General features: G+C 41.2%; 1 protein-coding gene across 2 annotated transcripts; it reads right to left on the bottom strand.

Moving 5' to 3' along the window:
* Positions 1-11: 11 nt before the first annotated feature.
* Positions 12-21,284, bottom strand: LOC146648550 (abl interactor 1-like). Of its 2 annotated transcripts, XM_085388513.1 has the most exons (11): positions 21,038-21,284; positions 16,414-16,581; positions 12,352-12,528; positions 9,271-9,285; positions 8,689-8,792; positions 8,312-8,452; positions 7,490-7,590; positions 6,868-7,083; positions 5,245-5,334; positions 1,821-2,006; positions 12-1,739 (listed from the first exon to the last, which is right to left on the bottom strand). In XM_085388513.1, the coding sequence occupies exons 1-11, from the start codon at positions 21,152-21,154 to the stop codon at positions 1,564-1,566; spliced, it is 1,491 nt and encodes a 496-aa protein (XP_085244639.1). In that variant the 5' UTR covers positions 21,155-21,284; the 3' UTR covers positions 12-1,563. The 2 variants fall into 2 exon arrangements, with proteins under 2 accessions (XP_085244639.1, XP_085244640.1); XM_085388514.1 differs by lacking the exon at positions 9,271-9,285.
* Positions 21,285-21,717: the final 433 nt, after the last annotated feature.

The raw sequence follows: 21,717 nt of genomic DNA, 5'->3' as shown, positions 1-21,717 counted from the left end.
CCTTCACTGCAGGTAGCGGGTGTCATTCGTGTGTTGCACAGAACGGACAAAAAGACATAAAGCGACTCCAGCTGAAGCACATCACCATCGCCGAGTCACCTACATTCACTACAAACACAAAAGTGGCCGAGGATTACAATCAAAACGATCGATAACGACACTAAAAATCCTTTGTTACATTTCTGTGTGGGAGGAGTCTTGGACTTGAGGTTGTTTGGGTTGGTGATTATGGTTATTAAGCACCAATGTAAAGCACCGCACCAGCAACCACTGAAAGAACAAACAAAGCCTAAAGGTTAGTTGATACTTTGGAGATGGCAACGCTTGTGTTTGTGATAAAAGCCATGATGGAAATAAAAGTCATCACAGTTACCGCTAACTAATCAGTGCACAATGGAAACAACATGAAAAAAAAACCAAGAAAGCCACACGACTTAGTCCTTCCTCTGCTTCGCGTCACGAAGCAGCAAGCACGTGAGCGCTCTGCTACAGTAGCTGGACAGCATCGACAAATACAGTGATGGCGATCAAGACGATATAGTTGTGACCTAACGTAGAAAAATAAATGCCTGTACACAACCACTTTGCCTGAATCACGTTAAAATGGCACTGTGGGTGATGAATAAAATTAATTTTCAAGTAAAAATAAAGTAAAAAGTAAAGTAAAAAATTCTCAAAACATCCACTCTTGGCACCACGCCCTGACGCTGATGGAAACACTGGTGAAACACACTGACAAATGTACTGTACTGGCAGCTTCTCACATTACAGTTTATATACAAGTTAGAGAACAGAAAGAGACTCCATCAGAAAGAAGAAACTCTTTTCTTTTTTTTGCAATCAGTCTATACACTCACTTCAACCCCCACCAACAGCAGAGAGCATACTGAATACACAGCTCCTTCTGGCCATTATCCTCCTTAATATATTTTTTAAACACCTTGTGTGATTTGGACGTCAACGGCACATTCAGCTGTGTCCTAATGCACTTGATGACGTTCGTTTGTCCTTTTCAGGTCTCTGATAATGTAAGATCGTTGTTTTTCAAAAGGAAGGAAAGAGCTGGTCTGATGGTCTACAGTACAAATAAACGAGAAGGAAAAAGTGTGCAGCACTTTACCGTAAAGCGGTTACACTGTCTCGGTAAAACTGTAGCAGTGCGTCACTTTCTGGATCTACTGCATACTCGGAAAAAGCAACACTACATCTAGATTTACTCTGTATCCACTGAAGTTGTTATTGATGTACGTCATTTTGTCGTGAGGCAAAATGTTGCTGTTTGATGACAGTGGTGGAAAAAAAAGGCCTTTACTTCCAGACACAGGCCTTGCAAAGCTTCAACACCCTCCTACTTTGTGCGGCATCTTATTTATGTATTTATTTTTTTAATAGGGCAGATCAAACCCTTTCCTCTCCCCACAAAAGAAGAAAACTACTTATTAATTCACCATGGCACTTCATTCCAAACTGTATGAACTGCTATCGCTGCGCCGCATACGTCTGTACATCTTCACGGATTACCTCTGCAGCGCCATCACGTGTGGGGTTTTTTGTTTGTTTTCTTTAGTCAGCATAGTGCATGATCGACTCAACATAGTTTCCAGGGAAGAGTCCAGTGACGCCGTTGCAGACGCCTTCGAACCAGCCATCGTCGTTCTTCTTGATTATGTAGATGATGGCCCCTTCCATGAAGGACAGCTCGTCCTCCTTGTCCTTGGAGTAGTCGTAAATGGCCACAACTGTGGAAAATGAAAAAAACAGTAAAATGGCTCATTGCACTGGTGAAAGTCTAAATACAATGATTAACTCGGGGTACTAACCTTTCTCTAAGTAATTCTTGGGAGCCCACTGGGGGTCTCCATCAGCATAGGGATCGTTGTAGTGAACCACTGCGGCCTCCTCTTCCTCGTAGTCTACAGGTGGAGGCGGAGGAGGGGGAGCTGGCTCTTCAAAGACACCAATGTCCTCTGGGGGAGGTGGAGGAGGTGGGGCTGGGCTGTCTGTTACTGAAGCACGGCAGGAAGCAGAGGTGATAAGGCATTAAAGAAATAATGAGGAAGGAGTGTGTTCAGATCTCTCAGTCTGGGGATATTTCAAAATGTTCTCTTGCACTGTGATAGTGTTCACCTTTCAAAATCCTATATATTTTTTCAACATGTTACTGTTATGGCCTGGTCAGGTCAGAGAGACTAGTGTGCACCATGCACCGTTTCTTATATTTATTTTAACATATATAATTATCAAGCAACTATGATCTAAATCATTCCAAGTCTTCTAACTGTGTACACACATTAAATGTTCAGTGATTTAACTGCTCACTAGAGGGCAGCTGTGGGTCCCTTTAGTTTTTAATTGGACACTGATCCTGCAGCATCAGTTAATACTAGCACTGATCCAAGTCCCCGTGGCACTCATTTACTTACTAATCATTTATTATTATTATAAACTTCCTATCAGTGAAACATCAATACATCTTCTGCACTACAAGTGGCTGTTTACAGTTCCCGAAATATTCAGTTAACATTATAAAACAGTCACTCTGTATCACTTCTGTAAACGTGAAATCTCTCAGAGGATGCTGAACTTTCCTGGACACAGTTGTCCTCAGTAGCCGTTGCAGTCTTTCTATTTATTACTTCTAGTACTACAACTACCAGCCATGTTCTTCAGTTTATCCTGTAGTTGTTTAAGTAACGGTGGCGCTTAATCACACCTGAATGTGTTTTCTTCTTTCTTTAAATGACAGGATTCATTTAGTAGCTGTGTTATGCAACCACACACGTACTGTAACACTGTATGATTTGCATTTTTAAATTCGTCCAGTGAGAAGTGAACAGCGGCACTTCTCAAGCGCATACTTCACAAGAATACGACGTGATAAAATGGGTGGATTGGTGTGATTTTGAAAGCCCTGACTTTTTTCAGTCTTTTAACCAAATAAGTTCTCGTGCTAAGAGAGTCCTCTTGGAGCAGGTCTCCCTGCAACTTTGTAGTCTCGAGCCCAGTGATTAAAGAGAAACTGCACATCTGATCTAATTCATAAGCTTGCTCTTGAATTAAAGAACTGGCACAGGGGACTGAAATTAATGCAACTCTCCAATCTGCCTGCATAACCTTTTTTACAACAGGTCCAACAGCTCACTTTGGAGCTGTTAACAGCTGAAAACGCTTCGCTATAAAACAATAGCTGACTTTGGTTTTATTTCCCCTTGTATAAACACCACATACATTAGGCTTTTAGTAACGCAATATACTTCAGGCAAAGACAGAGCAAGACCATTCCCATTAAAAAAACATTAAAAGGCACTTGTACTGGTCCCCGTTTCTTTGTTTTTTTCCTAGTATTACAGTTTTTCTCAAATGCTAAAACACATTTCACAAACGTTACCACCAGGTCCCCCAATGTCCAAACACAACACCCTTCTCTAAAGCTACATAAACACAACCACACCTTCCCACTGCAAAACTCAAACTCCCACACCAAGAGAGCAGCTCGAAGCTGTCAAAACTGTAAACACTATACACAGCATTACACACTACAGCAAAACAATTGAAAACACAATGCTCAATTTGTGAGAAGGTTCTTTGTTTCATAACTGCCAATGCATATTTTAGAAGCTATACAGTAACGGATCGTCGTAGATCTCTGCAGAGGATTAGGCATTTAGATTTGTGAGTTTCATATGAGTAGTATAAATCTATAGAAAATCCTGCATGTACGTACACTACTGTAACACAACTCAATGCAAAAACAGAATCTATTGCACACAACAGTAATCTTAAAAAAAAAGGAACAGGGTGTGAAGTTTTTTTATTTACGTTATTCACACCACACACACACCACAATCACTGTGCGGCATCATGTCGCTGAGCTGTTGCTCGCATCTCGTCCGTAATGATGGTGCGAGGTTGTCTTGCTCTCCCTCCTGGACCTTCTCCTCTCCCATGTTGGCCTTCTCCTCTTCCTCGTTGGTCGCTCCTCTTCCTCCTCTCATTTGAACTCCTCTTCCTCATTGGCCTGCTCCTCTTCTTCCAGGGCCAGCTCTTCTCCCTCCTCTGCATCAAATTCCTCTTCCCCTGACTCTGCCTTCATCCATTGTGTTTGTTTGGAACCTTCAGCATACTGTGCACTCTGAACTTGCTTTTACATGTGGGTACAGCATTAGCAACAAGTGTCTTCAATTTTGAGTCATTGTGTGTAGTGAATGACGCCAGGTGTGTTCCCTGTGTTCAAAGATTGGTGACTGTGGCAAGAATTTTGCATCACATGGGCTTTCATTTGAGGATATGAGCAGAGTTGTTTTGCAACATGTGTTTTAGCAAGGAAAAATGTGTTTAGATTTATGAGTACAGAGGGTTGTGTTTTGTGAATTGTGTCTTCATGTGACATGTGTTTATGGTACTGGAATATGGTGGCTACATTTAGTAAATGTGTTTAGACTACTGGTCATTTGGGTTACAGGATTGGCTTTTGTGTTTTAACATTTGAGAAAAACTGTAAAGTGCTTCTCTTTGTGGCATTTTCTCACAAGAACTCGCTCGTTAAACATCAGTATTTTCTGTGAGGTGACCTCTTTTTAGCAGCAGACCTTTTCTTTGTTTAGTCAAAGTGATTAGTGTTCAGACTAACCAATCAGCTCTTCTTCCACATGCACATTAATCCCTGTTGCTGGTGGTGGAAATATAAAACGTGCCGCTTCCTGTGCACCAGAAAAACAAGAGAAAAGCCACCAGCTGATTTAGCAATAATTATTAGTTTAAGGCCAGTTTAAAAAGTGCAAACTACACACACTAACTCCATTGTTCATGTCGTTCCATGACTCGTGCAGAACTGTTCTTCGGTTCATTGAACTAGGGAGACACAGATAGTTTGATCTCTGCGTCTTTGCAGACAAGCGGCTGGTGAATCAGGATGCAGCAGCGGGTCACATTTTCTCTCCTCAGTGGACTGAGAGCTTTCAGTGATCTATCACCATGGCAACAGACAGACATCTGAGGGTGCTCCACCCTCAGCCATGCATCCAGCGCGATAAGGTAGTGTGAGTGTAGCAGTGTGTGGGTCCTGAAATGTGCTCAGAGCCCTGTCTAGTGCACTGGTGACGTTGCGTAAATTTTGTGCATGCTGAGGTTCATACCTGTGACTTTTGCACATGGCTGTGTTTGTACAGTCTACATTTCTAACTTTAACGGTACATGCAGGTATACCACATAAGTGTATGTTTCTGTCTGCTTTCTACTACTTACTGCTCTCCTGCATTCTGGCCACGAAGCCGGTCAGGGGGATCTGTGGGGTCAGCTGGACCACAGGAGGAGGAGGTGGAGGAGCCACAGACACTGGAGCCACAACAATCAGGCAGAAGGAGCAGCCGAGAGACAGAGAGCAACGGAGGTGTTTGGACAGGGAGAAAGACAGAAGACACAGAAAAAAGAGCAAAAGGGCATCACAGAGAAGAGAAAATCCAAATTGAGCATGTTGCAAAAGAAAGAGGGGAGGGGAGACAACAAAAAGCTTGTGAGCAAGCAAAAATAGCACAGAAAGCATTGCTGAGCAACTCGATTGAAAACTTCCAATCAGTGTTCTTTTGTGCTGCGTTTTTCAAGCTGGGCCGAACAGGCCTTCATCTAATCTCAGCCTGAGAGTCTACCTCATCAGCATCTGTTTTAAAAATCAAACGCAAAAGCTGCAGCGTTTTCAACGCGGTGAAAGAAGTGCAAAGCACGACGCAGACCCAGAAACATGACAGCTACAGCTGCAAGATAACGCTTCAGGAAGACAGATACGGCTTCTCAAAGAATTTGCAGGAATCTCACTAGAGCAGTATTTTTGGATGCAGTTCAGCATTTTGGCTCACCTACACCCTTCAGTTAAAAAAACTGTACCAACATAACCTGCATACATTCCCCTTAAAAATCTTTTTGCTGCACTGTCTCATCGTAAGATTAACCCTACAGACAAACAGAAAAACACAGCTGTCCTCACTCAAAGACATGATGTCACACACAGGCATGCCAGGTCTGACTCATAAATCACATGTATCGAGAGGGCGTCTGTAACCTCGCTGAAGTAATGTCCTAATATTCCATCGCGCTTTCACATCTATCCACAGCTACACCCTGTGAGATCAATGAGCTCCATCGTGTAATGAAACAGCTTTTTGTGCTGTTAAACCTCTGTAACATCCACCACGTGTCCAAACGTACCTTTTAGCTTCATAAAATTATAACAACTACACAGCAGACATCATCAAGATTATGCAATGTCTCAGTTAAAGCCTGTGGCTAACCAGGCTCAGTGTCATTGTCTCTCTCTCGCTTCTCGACAAGACAGACAGCCTCCTCCTTCTGTATTCTGTGCCAAGAAAGACAGTTTGTCCTTTGAGAGGAGCCATTAGAGGAGAATGGCTCAGAGAGAAGCCTGCCAAAATAAATTCTCCTCATTTGACAGAAAATATGCATTATGTTCTGGGTTTTCCCTCGTCTTGCAGCTGCGAGCATTTTCTACCCTGAAATGCCATCTGCCTGCTCACCGGTCTCCCTGAACAAGAACCTTCCTCCAGCTGACTAAAATAATAATGTCATAACTCAATTAGAAAAGCTAATGTAACACTCCGCGTAGCAGGGCAGAGGTGGGGAGGATTCAACAACCCCGACTTCTGTTATTACAGTTCATCATTCATTTTCATTAGCCCCTGAAAAGGCTAGCCCGCATAGCTGTTAGACGAAGAGGACCAAACGCAGAAGTATGAGTGGCCAAATTCTAAATGCGTATTTCATTATATTAGGACAGGATGTGAACTTCTTGCTCCCGAACCTATTTGTGCAGATTATCTCTAAACACCAAGTGCTTCAGGAGTCCTTTGACATTACCTGGGTTCTGAGTGTATGTTGGGCCTCCGTTAAGATGGGGCTGCTGGGAGGAGACGGAGGGTGCGCGGCGATACGTGCCAGTGGCCGACACCATGGAGGCTGAGGAGGTGGTGGAAGAGTTGTGACGGGAGATCTGGCGGGAGATGGTGCCAAACTGGGACATGGGGATGGGACCCAAGCCGGGGCCCTGGGGCACAGAGGCCGACGATGGGGCCACTACAAGAGGGGAGAGCCGGTGTGAGCAGCATTTATATTCAATTTACTTTATTGAACACACCACTACACTTGCTCTCTCTGTGCCCAGTGTCCCAGATTTCCTTCATGCCTTGGTCAGAATTTTCTTGCATAGCAGTTTCTTTACTATATATTTAATACTGGTTTGAGCAAAAGGTCAAAAACATGGTTATGAAATATACATTTTCAGTAAGGCTATATGCCTGCGGCACTTTTTCCATTATTATAATGTGACAGAATACACAAGAGTAAATCTACATCCTGTCAGTTTTCTAAAAAAAAAAAAAAAAAATCTATCCCAACTTCTATTCCAGATTTAAAGCAAAACTTTGCTCAGTTTAGAGTCACATGCAGGAGACGAGGAGACACAGCAGCGCTGGGAACTCACCTTGCCCCATACTGGGAGGAGAGGGTGTGGGAACTGCTAGAGGGACACCGACTCCACTGCCTTCACTGTTCTCCCTCCCACCACTGCCACCACTGCTGCCACTGCACGGAGAGCAAGGGGAGAGTTCGTGGCAATCAGTAGAAATGTGTGAGACAAACTTAATTACATAACAAAGTTTGACATCCTATCATTAGTCTCTCATATGTCACTCTGTCTGCAACAATGTGCCCATCACTATGGCAACCAATATCGATTTCTGCGAAGAAGTTGCAGCGCACGTAGAAGAGAAGTTTATGTAGAAAAAAAGGAAGAGATCTAAAGGTCAAAAACACAGACTGAAGGAATTAATAAAGAAATGTAAATATCTCATTTTTTAAAAGTCTTATCTGCTGATTCCTATTTTACTAATAATTTTTTACATTTTTTTGTAACCAGACATTTCAATTTGAAAAAACACTGGTGTTTCCCTAGTGTCAGGAAGGTTATCTGATGTAAAAAGCAGCATTTTTAAATAAGAAAACACTAATCAGCCCTTTCACATTGTCTTCATATCTGCACCAGGTTAGAGGGCCTCGTCAGTCTCACTGAAAAAAGTTACAAGCTCCCCATTCCTACAGAAAACAAACTGCAGCATGTCTCACTTTATCTAACACATTTTAAATGCTCTGGTCATTTCTTTACATTATTGCTTACATCGGCTTATTTCACTCCTCTCAAGTGGTTTAAATGCATATACTTAACATTTGTGCCCCATTTACCTGTAGTTCAGCTGTAACGTGGTAAACAGCAATCGAAAACAAAGTTTAAATGGATCTGTGCTACCTGTGTGTCCTGGGTCTCTGATTGAGAGACGCTGTGCGCGCGGGGCTGTGCTGGCTCCCGAGTCGGGCCGGGCTCGTCATGTAGTCATTTGGCACCACTGGGGGCTTCACAGGCTCCAGTGTTTTGTAGGGAGTGTTACGTCTGGAGTCAGGTGAACACAGGAAAGAGGAAAGTAGAGTTTGTTTTCAGTTTCATGAAAGTAATAGAATAAAATAAAGAATAGGGAAACTTTAAACATTTGAACTGTTTGCTAAAATATATCTCTGCATTCATAACCTACTGTGTGTTTCATTGGTTTGGCAGGAAGCCCCAGTTTAACAGAGACCAGATGGGACCACAACCTCTTACACCACGCAAGTTAAACTGTAGGTTCTTACCCAAGGGTACCACGACCAGCCATGGGAGGGCTTGGAGGCTTCTGTGAAGGTGGGTTGGTCCTTGAAAGGGTCCCCCCTCGTCCCGCCGCATTGTTCCCATGTTGCTAGACAAAAAAGAGCAAGTTAAAAGCCTGTTTTTCTGTAACGTAGCGATTTTCCTACCAATGAACCTGACTCTCAGGAGTCATTTCAACGATGATGAACAAGCAAACTCGGATGAGGTTCACCTGTACTGTATGAATGGAGAAAACACAAAGCACCAGTATGAAGGTGTCTATTGTCTTACATAAAGAGTGTATGATTAATAGTAATAGATGGATGAAGAGATTGTAAATCTAATTATACAACATACACATGAAATATCTTATTATATATACACTGATCCTGCTTTATTGGACTGCCTTTGCACCAAATCCGATTAGTTTCTTATTGTAAAAAAATGTGTAACTGATTAAAGGTGCACATCCTTCTATGCGTCTCAAAGGTAGAAAGACATGTTTCATGGCTTCATGGGCACCTTGATAATGTGGCTCTGAACATCAATTTATGGACAATAAGAGGAGAAATACAAGCATCTCTTACCTTGGCCTTAAGCCACTGAGTGCAAGCAGGCAGAAAGAGAAGACAAAAAACAAGCTCATTGGTTAAAGACTGGTAACAGTAACTTTGTACCCACACTACATGATGCTGACAGAGAATCAAGAAGAAAAAAGGAAGGGAGTGTATTGGTGTGTTCAGAGCAAGTGTGAAGTAAGGCTTTTCACATGAATACAGTTGAGTGTATTTAGACCATTTCACAATCTACAACATACTTTTATGTGGGAAAGACTGTGAACCACTACCGTGTGTGTGCTACTAATTTTCCAGGTCACAGACTGCTCATCACACTGAATCTATAATTGCAATTTTAATACTGTTCAAACTATACTTCATTATAAGCCAAATTCTAGCAGCATAAAGGAGGTTCAATTTATAATAATATAAAACTGAGGAAAAAGGCAACTTAAAACATTAATACATTTAATGTTTATCTGATTATTATATATTATTATTGCTAGCCTTTAATGTCAGTTACTCCTATGTTCACTTGAACACCTGCCTGCAGTAGAAGTCACACCAAATAACCCAATTTAGGTTTTAACCAACACAGAGGAAGAGCTCGCTTCCTTTTGGTCCACTTTGTACACAAACATTTGAAAAAAAAAGGACATGGAAACACTGTTTATGTTTTGTTTTGTCCCCTCTATGTCTGTATCTGGATCTGTGTTACAGACTGTAATCAGGATAAGAGTCACTTTAGTGTCTAGTCGAGGAGCGGCTGAGCTACATGCTTTAAGTGTCGTACCAGGAAAATAAAAAATTGGGTAGGAAAGTGGTGTGAGGTCATAAATAACAGAGTCTCTGAGTGGCTGTAATGTGGCTAAACCTATCACCATGGTAACTGCCAGAAAATGCCAAAAAAAAAAGCCATTACGGTGAGGGGTTGAACACAGTCGTCCACACATGCATGAATGGGTCTTTCCAAGTTCGAGAATGATTTCCCATCTATCCGTGGATAAATTCCCCTGGACGTGGGGGAGAAAAGGGATGGGGGTGGATGAGTGCTCCTCTAAAGCTTGAGGGAATCCACCTCAGCCAAGAGGAAATGGGCTGTGAGGATAGAGCGCTAATAAGCTGCTAATATTTCCCAGCACGGCAGGAACACAGCCCAGACTCATAAATGCAGGAAAGCAAAATTACAAACATACCCCCACACCTGCATTAATATACCTCTGAATATAGTGTATTTCTATGTGGCGCCTGTAACAGTAGTGAATAGGGGTCGAAACTATATCACAATATCTCAAAGAAATCTGCAATAATGATTTTTCTGACTTCATAGAAAAAAAATAGTGAGCAGTGTCTTTTATCAGTGATTGGAGTTGGAGATACAAACAAAGTCAAGGCCATTTTCCTTCTTTTCTAATGAGCTACTGTCACTTTATTTTGAAGTCTAAATCTAAATATAGCGACAAGGTGCCATGAGCAACAGCATACTGCTAGGAGCAGTGGTACCATTAAAATCTTGATATCCTTTCTTGATATCCAATCACATTCATTCTTATAGTACAATAATAGTGACACAGTGACTAAGCATAAGTCAAATATAAGAAGAAAACTAACCTGGATAATGTTTCCCTGCTTAACCCGTTAAGAAAAAGTCAATTAACTTTGAAACTTCAGCAGTCACCAAATAAAATCCCACCAAAAAATTAAATCTAACTCTCGCACACTGACTTGCTTGCTGTTATATTTCACAAACACCTGATTGTAGTTTAATACATGTACAGCAAAATGATGTGCAGGGGATACTGTGCAAGTCTTTCTCTGACACACCTATGGCACATTCAGGTGTGCAGATATTTAGTCGGGCCACACATATTAAAAAATGTCTGGGATGCTGTCTCTTGGGTCGAGCTTTTTGAGCAGTTCACAGATTTATATATGTGTGCATGAGAAACAAACTGTATACATTCTCGTTTGCACAAATGCACATTCATAAGCGCCTTTACATACATACACAAGTAGCCAGGAAGAGAATTAAAAAGGAGCCAGCAGCCAGAGAGCTTTGAATCCAAAAATGCATTTCACAAGCCCAAACTGATTATCTAAACCTATTTAAAATAAGTCAACTTCATTACATTCACAATGCTCATCCAAATGTAGACTCGTGTCTTAGAAGCACGAACTGCTGTTTCCTTTTGCAGATTTCCAGATGGACAAAAAAAGAAAAGATTGCAGATTTTCTTGCATCTACAATGTGCTGATTTCTGCAGAGATCTGTCATTTCTATCATTCCTGAATGATGCTCAATTTGCATAGTGGGCCATGCCAAATCCATCTCAGTGTGAGCCAGCTCTCAAAGGAGGAAACACTAGCTTTTGAATTTGAATCAGCGGATGTTTGAAAATCAGCGGACAGCCACTATCTCAACAGAGACAGACCAGGGGAAAGGGATACAGAGGCCAACTGACACACACGCACTATGGAAATTTATGACACAAGCAATCAGTGCGTATAACTGTGTGTGCACGCTGACACAAGCACAGACACACAGTCTTGTGAAATAGAGGAAGAGAGGGGCGAGGAGAGGATGGATCATGGGGAGAGAGAATAAAAAAAACTGAAGAATGAGGCGGAAGAAAGACTGAAAGATTTTTACTTTTTTTTTACAATTTGAAGAGAGTGTGATGGTGTGAGTAACACTTGGCTATGATAGTTCCCTCAAAAACACACACACAGTCGATTAATAACTAGCAGCTTGGGTAATTGAAAAACTCTTGCCTGTGCAGCTATTCTTGGATGGGCTGAAGTGTTTCCGTGCTTAATCAACTAAAAGGCCAGCGTATTGATCAGCTCGCAGCCTGGGTGGGAGTGTGTGAATGAATTATGAATGCAGACAGTGAGGATGCTCACATGCAAGTACCAGGTGTAAACTTGACTAAGTATGTGTATTCCTCTCTGGCAAAATTGATTACTGGGAGAAAACACGGCAATTTATCAAAGTAATGGACAGATGCAACAGTTTGGTAGTAATTATGGTGGAATAGTGCAGAGACGACTTTACTCTTACTCCTTGTTAGAAGGTTTTTATTTTAACACAATGAAGAATATTTTCCTTACCTTGACGCCGTGTCCTACATCATCCAGCAGCGTGTAGTCGATAGGCTTTCGAATGTAGCGCACCGGCCGCTCCATGTTGCCCGGAGCGATGATCTTGTGGGTACGAGAGGTGTTTTTGTTTGTGGTCAGGATGCCGATTTCTCGGCGGGCCACCTTCTCCTTATGGATGTCCACGGTCTGTTTGAGGAAAATATAATATGGTCACTTCCTGTTTTCTAAGGTGGGCCTTTAAATTTGCTTTTAATGTAGGGAGGTGATACGGCACGTAACTGAACGCTAAAACCATGTGCTTTTATTCTTTCATATTTATTTATACTATGATGAAATTATGTTGATGTGCCCACACACATCAACAAGTGGATGAGCTGGTGATCAAACCACCAACCTTCGCCCAAAGCGAAGGCTCGTTTTAACTTCTGAGCCATCATAGTGCACTGCAGTGAAAACTGTTGTTGACAACAATTTAATTCAAGACAATTACACTTAATTTGAAGCTGATTTTCAAAGAGAATATGTGTAAATGAAATACGCGAGAACTACTGTTATTTGACAGCTTCTAGCTCTGTTGTGTGCGCTGTTCACAACCAATTTTTTGGCTACTGTGCACAGAGTAATCTATGTTTAAAACTGTTACACCATCACCAGCTTCTATTGCTTAATATAGTTTCAACCAGCATTCAAAAGCTGCAAAGTGGACATGTAGTTGTACAAAAAAAAAGTCAGCATCTGTTTACAGCAATTCAGTAACAACAATGTTACAACAATTGTTATTTATATATATATATATAGAGAGAGAGAGAGCACTAGGGGCGGTGGCTCCCAAGCTAGGCAAGTAGCTCCAGCAGATCCCGGGAACAACAACAGATCTCTGTCCAAAAGAGCACAGTCCTAGGAACGGCTACGATACAGCGCAGGACCCTCAAGCTCCCAGGCCTCTGGTAGAGGACCCGAGCTTGAAGGATAGACCGGGGTGAGAGGGGAATTCATATATATATATATATATATATATATATATATATATATATATATATATATATATATATATATATATATATATATATATATATATATATATATACACATTGCAAATGGACACAAAGAAATATACTATAAGAATAACATGTGTTTTAGAGCTTCATTTAATTATCTTTAAACATTTTTCCAACCAAGAGACTCAAAATCTGAGAAGAACTGTCAAGTTGTGCTACCCTCTCACTGTGTCTGAGATGAAGTCTCTGAGCTCTATCATCTATTTATCTGAGTGTGTGTGTGTGTGTGATATTGTAGGCTCTTTCTTTAGGAGAGGAAACTGAAGTGACACGCCCAGCTTCAGCTGGGAAGTTACAAAAAAGACCTGCCCATTTCCTGCCAGTAACAGGCGAGCTGAGGTGCAGTGTAGATTAGAGAGAGTGAAAAAAACAGAAGGACAGAGAGGCACAGAAATGAGAGAGAGGCACACAAGACAGAGGCACTAGAAGCTGATTCTGGGACGTTTACAGTAATTAAAAAGAGATTGAGAAGAGAAGAAAATGGTGAAATAGAAAAGGAAACTTCACTTTAGAGCTACTTTCCTCTGTATGCATTTCCTCTGTGTTTACATTGCTAAATGCATCGAGACATAACTGTTATCTAATGAGTGACGACAGCAATGTCTGCCCTTCATGATCTTTTGCGATCTCATTTTCTTTTGTAATCTCTTTAATAAACATCTGCCTGTCTGCTCAACCCTGTGGAGTGTGTTTTTGACAACAGATGGTACAGATGGTAACTCTCACTGCCAGAGCTATACAGTGGTGTCATTCTATTAAATCTGTTCTTAAGCAGATGATCATTCTCTGCAGAGCAACTGAGCGAGCTGAAATGTCTGCACCAAGTATGGTTTTAAGACATGTAAACGATGAATTTATATGTCAATGATTTCATGTATAGTTTGATATTAACTAAATCCAAACAACTAATACGGTTGATGCTATATTTTACGGTAAAGAGGTGTCCATAAATGTGTCGCCACAATCTTTTGAATTTACACTGCAATATAGAGTAATGCGAAGTTGATCCTGCGCTTAAGAGGATTGGACCAACTGAAATGGAGCTGAAAAAGGCACAAGTGGGTCATTGAGCTGATGGATGACAATTTCGGGGAATGAACTGAGAGATAAATCAGAAAGAAAAGACAGAGTGAAAGTGGAAAAGAAACCAAAGTGTAGAGTTTCAGATCTCCAACAAAATCAAAAGGAAGCATGTCCATTTTTATCCATAACCATTTAATTCAGGTTCTAATTCAGATTTCTCCTTTGATTAGACATGCTGCTGCTTTGCATTTTAGGGATTAGCCTGTACTGTATATTTCTGCCAAAGACTTTTCTGCTGAGGCCTTTTAAATCAGACATGGGTTTGGCAGCAGCGTTTGCCCACCTTTCTTTCTAGAATGATAAATTGATAAAGTGCCACAGCAAAGCAAAGTTAAATATTCATTTTGTGTAGAGAGAAAAGCCATTATGGGGTATATGTAAAGTTAATGATCTTTTCCTGAACTTTTAAACGATTCAAGCAGATTTAAAGCCATCTGTGTTTTCAGGGGCATGCATTTTTTTTCACCCCATCATTGAGTTTATGAGACTGGTTTTGTTTGCTTCTTTACTTGTGGTTAAATTTTGCATTTCCATTTTGCATGAAAAAATTATCAGAGGTGTGGCATGCCCCACCCTGGAGGAAATTAACCTTTGGAGCCGATTCATACACTAATCTGAATCAAGACATTTTTGGAAGGATTCTTTATCGTTGCAAAAAAACATTGTGCCATATCTTCATGAATATATATCAAACCGAAAGAATAAAAATTGGGAAACACTTTTGGTGAAAGTATTCCAAACTGACCTAGATCCAGATGTTCTTCTGGATCCACGGACTCAATTCATGCATGGTGTCAAATAAATGCAGCCATGGAGAAGGCATGCAGTATTATGGACTGCTATTAGATTTTCACGCACGCGAGGCAGCTTGCATGAACTAAAAAAGACATAACCGGTTAGCTTGTTCATAAGATGCTGTTGTGGTTTCCTGTCTAAGAATCTTTTTGAAGCTGTCTTGATTGCCTGTAAATCAAATTGCAGAATTTAAATTAAAAACCTAATTCTCTGAAATGTATAGCACAAGCTTGCTTTGATGGTGTTGTGAAAAAGGGCAGATATGTTCGCAGAATGCCATGTAACAAAATAAAAAGCATGGCCTCACTTTGCTTTTACAGCTTCAGCAGTACAGAAAGAAAAATATGTGACTACTAGAATCAATCTAGTGGTGAAACGAGTGTTTTTCTAGCTATGAAAAGACAAAAAAGGCTGCAGTGAAACATTGTGGCCAGACTAAAGCTGATAGAAGTCGCTTCTCAGTTACGATCAGGTGAACGTACTGACTCAACAGTTTCTCTTCTGTGCTGCTGCACGTCAAGGGTGCCATTGGGTGTGAAGCAGAAACATCAAGTAGGGGAAGTAAAGCTCTACTGAGCACCTTTAAAGGATTGAGAATAGTGTTTGGTTGTCCGCTGTGAGATTGCACCTGACTGCTACCGCTCCGCAGTTTGCAGAGTAAAGTGGGAGCTGAAAATGCAAGCTAGAGTGCTGGCGTCAGGGTTTCACTTCATTCTGACAGGCTTAATGAAGCGCACAGGGAGGGGACGGGACATTCAATGGCTGACAGGCAGGGTGGCCGCATGAAGCGCACACAGAGGAACAGAGACGGAGAGAGAGAGGACTGCTGATGAAGCAAGCGGGACTGATGAGGGACTGTGGAGGATTGGCAGCTCCAGCATGATCCATGCCCCCGCCATATCTGTCAGTCTTTATAATACATGAATGTGCCATTGTGCAGTTTGGTATTATGACACTGAATAATAGCAGACTGTGGCATTTTACTGTACTTGAATAACTTTTATCTAGAGAGGAAAAACCTATCTTTGTTCATTTGATGGATAAAGCAGCGATTAGACTGCTAAAATCAGAGTTGGCCTTCTTGGCTGATGATTCAAATCCCATGCACAAATACCGAATCTGTTGTGGTGCGTACCTGGGAGATGTGGTTGATGGACGATTCCATGCGTCGTAGTTGCGAGGCTTGAATATCCAGCAGCTGCAGCACATTGTTTGCTAAGGCATTGATCTGGTAGGCCACGCTGGCCAGAGACTGAGTGGTGTAGGCTTTGGTCTCCTCCAGGGCCTTCTTCTTGTCTTGAGCCTGGCAGGGAGAGGGAGAAGAACAAACTGATGTAAAAAACAAGTCAGTGGAAATGTGTGTGGGTGGAAGAAATGGAGAATTTGGCAGAAGAAAGGAAGGTGTAAAGTCCATAAAAGCAAGACAAAATGCTGTACTGTAATTGTTCCTCTCCTATCAGTTGTGTGAGCTGCAGAGTGAGAGGGCAGTTGTCTACAGGGAATAGTATTTGACATCCTCTCTTTGCTGGTTTTAAACTGCAAAGCCATGTTACGATCTGAAGGGAAGTGAAGGAGAAAAGTTTGTGATTCTGTGAAGCAAAGGCTTTGTGGACTACTACACAGCCTGAAATTGGGACAATGTCCGAACAACTCCGACGGGCAACATGGGACAGGTGCACAGTGGGATTTGAGCCCAGAAAACAGGAATGCCAGGACATTTCCCAAATCTCCACCCGGCTGTGCAAACCATCTGCTTCTGGATGCCTTTAAATAGCAATGTGACTGAACGGACATATTTATAGTTTGGAAACAAAACGGGAGAATGCGGCCACACATTGAAGCACTCCAACAGCGAACTACCACAGAAAGACTACAACTTACAACTACTACACAATCTACACCTGACTTATAAACAATATATCGTTCTGCTTCTGTAATGTGTACAAAAACAGAAATGTGACACTTAAGATTGCCTCAGGTCATGATCTTCATGATTAAGCTCCACCTGTCCTAGCAGACTACAAGAATGCCAACGAATGTTTTAATCAATTATCATTAATTATTAGATCATGATAATCAATATTTTGATTTGCTGACATTGATATTCTGTCCAACCCCTATTTACAAACTGTGCCTACAGGGTCACACATTCACTGATGCTACTGTGATGACCTAATGTCCTGCCACCATGCAACGGTTTCACCAAAAGCTGTGTTTTAGATCAGGGTGCCTGCACCTGTTTCCGGACTGCTGATTGGCTAAACTTATCATGATAAGCAAATGTTTTTCAAATGTTGAAGTCTCACCTTATAGTTTTTTAAATGAAGAGTTCATAAGCATTCAGGCCGATTCACTGCTGTGTTGTATGCTGTACAGCTACTATATACATCAGTTATCACATGCAAGCTGTTTCCAAACCACCACGTGTTTACGTGTGCTTGGTAGCAAGAGGTTAAACACCTACACCATGACAGCACTTTTGAACATGACCACCAAACCACCTGCTCTGTGACCCACTGCGAGTTTAGCACAGAAACTGGTTTTCATACCTTAGGTTGGGAAAGGCTGACTTACATAACTCACTGGATGACTACTGAAAGACCTCACAGAGCTATTAACACACAACATGTGAAGCAATGCTAGGACAGTGCTTGGATACGTAGTGATTCTTGCATGAGCTTAACACGAGCACAAAGAGGTTTAAAACTAGTACTGCACGGAAACACACACATCTCCCTTATACACATTGTCCACTCTCTTTGGGATTTCGTATTAAGTTTACAAAAGGCTTTTTGTAGAGGCTCTAATTGGAATTCCTTTTTTGGTATGTGGAAGACTCCTATCTAAACAATGCGGTAAAATAAAGCAAATTCAGTGAAATACAATACTGAGACAAGAATATCCTCAGGAGTTATGAACAAAAAACACTATGAGTCAGAGGGGTGTCGAGTGAGTTGTAGTTTGGGGGGGGTTGGCAGGGCTAACATTCTTATATTACAGAAGGGTGAAATGAGTAATATGTGTGGTTACGCATACACAAACGATATACTGAAGCAAAACTAAGAACATAAATGTTCAGAACAATTTACACACCAGTGGGTTTGTAAAAAGCAGAACAATTTCACTGCGAGAGATGCTATTTTAATACACAAAGACCTTAGAAAGTTACTAAAAAAAACTGAGTCCTGCTTTCTTGTCTTCAGTTTGGTATGTGACACTTTTTCAAACAGCTTCTGATCTAAGAATAAAACTTGTGTCTTTTTCCTGCAGCCTGCCTGGGTAGATTTACATATCATGGCATGCAGTTTGTTTTTTTACATAGCGTCATCATTTCAGGTGACTGTGTGAGTTTATGAACGCAGTTTTAAAAACTGTCCACATGGGATTATGCAGAGCTACTGTATCCAAGCTGATAACGTGGTTTGACAACTTGGGAGCAAAAGGCAGAAGACATTAGCATTTTCCGTGTTTGATTTTTACCCAGCACAATATAAGGATAAGCTACGTTGGCCTACATAATACTCTCAATCCCCTTCATTCCCTGTTGTGTTTGTCAAGTGTGTTTACATGCACGCAGGATCTGAGCTAATGTTTTTAACGTCCCTAAAGAAATCATTATTCGGGAAAAGCCACACACATGCGAGCATTTTCATATTCCAGCCATGATGTAGGAAATAAACCAAGCAGCAGCCCTGGGCTTTCAAATTCAGCAGTGAAAGGGAATCAAACTAGCACACAATCATTTTCAAACATTTTCAAATATATATAAGCTTATGATATTTTTCTGAAATTAAGGCCTGATAAAAATGTGGAACTTATATGACACTTCAAATCTCTTAATGCACAGAGTTATTCCTTAGTGCCTTTGTCTCATTCACCTACACATAAATGATTCATGGAGATAGTAAATCTTATCTGGGTGACACCAGCTGGCTCCAAAAAAACATCCCTGTGTTTTCTGCAGATGACTCACAAAATATGATTACATGGTTTATTGTTGGCTTCATGTGGTGCTGGGATTTTGACAGGAGCAACATTCAGTAGTGCTAAGAACAGACACTGCATTAAAAACAGGTGTGCCACAAAACACTTTGTTCCTCACTGTCCACTACAAATACATATGTTTCATTAATCAAAAATAAATAAAAAGGGATTCCTTTTTTGTTTTGTTTTTAGATGGATGGATGAACAGGGATTTGCATTTTTGATGAGCTCATATGTGAAGTACCTTTATATTCCACAACCTAAATAAATTTGAAACGACACCATGACAATTGGTTTTTCATTTCCTTTAGTTTATCAGTATCAAAAGAATCAATCTGATGTGACAGTCTTTTTGCTATTATTATTTATTGAGTGCTCCAAATTCCTGTTTCACAACATATGACACCTGGTCTGTAAACTAAAGCCTCTAAGCTCCTGCTTCTTAAAGCAGCTAAGTTTGCCACCAGGTGCATGCCATTTCCTCTCAAACCGTCCAACTGATCTGCAGAATAATAGCTTCCTGCATGATCTAGCTCTGAAAGTGTTGCCTCACAACACCGTGTAAGCCCATCAGTAGGAAACGTGCATTCAAGCAGTCTAACCTACATTGCATTTTTGATGACAACCGGGGTAAAGTGATCTGATGTGCTTTTACTGTGGGCTTTCAAGGCAGCACGGTGACGAAGAAATTGCCAAGCTGGAGCGCAGTTTCTGATTCAAAGTGGTCTTCTGTTCACACCAGACCATTGAAGCCACTTTGATGTCAGCTCCCAGTATTCCTCACATTTACTCAATGCACTCTGTGGGAGACTAACAACTGAGGTTTATTGTTAATACCTCATTTAGCCAGATGCCTCAATGCTTTACTGATTTTTTGACTTAATATTTAGTGAATATAAGCACAAAAAAAACAAGCAGGCACACCTTTCATTAACCTGCACCATGCATGCAATCACAGGCATTATAAGATCCACACACACATTCTCTGGGGCCACGTTTTGCAGTAGACCGTTATATCAGGATCATTACACATTTATAGACTTGGACGAATTGCATGTAAAGTCTTTAGCACTTGGTTTACTTTGTGATGTATAAACTGGCAAGAAAGCTCACAGATGAGAAATGCCTTTAAATCCAGTGCTTAATGGCTAAAGGGAAGGGCTAATTCGTGAATATGCCACAGTTTTAGTGAGTTTCTAGTGAATAAATGTGTTATAATAATCGCTCTGTGACAGTATTACATTTTCAAAAATATACATACAATTGTTAGCTTTTGTATTTTAAACGACCAAAGGGAAGGCTCGAGCCTTTTTTTCGTTTTATAATACTGTTATGCCGTTTTCACGTGCGGTGAGCGTGCGGTTTTAGTCACGTAGGGAGGAAAAAAGAAGGAAAAAAAATCGGTTTTGAGATTAGCCTCCTTCACAGGTACCTACCACAGAATGCAGTCAGTGACAACCTACTTAGTCATAACAACGACACACCCTCTAAAAGCCCCCAGCAGCTCTCAGCTCACCGAGGAAACCCTTTAAAAAACAGAAACCAGAGGGATAACGAAACACAGCCATGCCCGACATGGCACCGAGCGGCCCCTTAAACCAGCGTACCGGGAGAAAAGACCACTCGGTGTAGCTAGCGATTTGATAGTCGCTTTCGTTCCGACCAGCATTTCCTGCCCCTGTGGTTTCACTCACTCCCACTACAACACCGCAGACACGACGGTGATAAACCAGTAAATTCACCATATGCAAAGGCGGTTTTTAGGCGTTTCTTACCTGAACATAATTGTTTTCACAGTATTCCGCTACCCGGGACAGGTTCTGGTAGCTTTCCACGAGTGCTCTTTTACCGGCAGGGATTTCCTCCTCTAATAGCATTTGTAGCTCTGCCATCTTACATCCCTTTGCATTTCTCTCCTGCCTGTCCTTTTTCTCAGCGAGGCGAGGCGGTGATGCTGTGCTGTGTTGCTGAGAAAGGGGCTCCCCCGCCTGGCATTGTCGGGCCGCTGGCCTGCGATTCACAACAGCCCGTGACTAATCAGAGTTACGTTATAAGCGGTGAGAGCTGATTGGCTGAGAGGCCGAGGGAGAGGAGCCGTTGCCCAATGGCATTTTACTGCGATGGCATTAGTAATATCGCTTATAAACGCTGATAAAATAATACATCGTTTTATTTAGCGGTATTTTACATGGTATAGCTAATAACACAATGATTGCGAATAGTTGATTTTAGCTTGTATTTAACTACAATATATTAACATATTATTATATATTATTAATAAGGTTATAAGGTCTCATGTAGACACGTGTCACATCTTTAAATTCTTCTTTCCTCACACACACAAACAGTCAAAGAGAAACAGCGTTAGCTTGAAATTAATATATTTTGTTTATACATCACCATTATCAACCCATTTTGCAACATTAACATCCATCAAACACTAATTTAAAAACAG

The sequence above is a fragment of the Rhamphochromis longiceps genome, linkage group LG18 (genome assembly GCF_057381845.1).
Source record: "Rhamphochromis longiceps isolate RC_006_pf linkage group LG18, R_longiceps_female_GT1.1, whole genome shotgun sequence".
In the NCBI taxonomy this organism is placed as follows: domain Eukaryota; kingdom Metazoa; phylum Chordata; class Actinopteri; order Cichliformes; family Cichlidae; genus Rhamphochromis; species Rhamphochromis longiceps.
The sequence above is the reverse complement of the archived record's forward strand: the minus strand, read 5'-3'. Positions and strand labels throughout refer to the sequence as shown.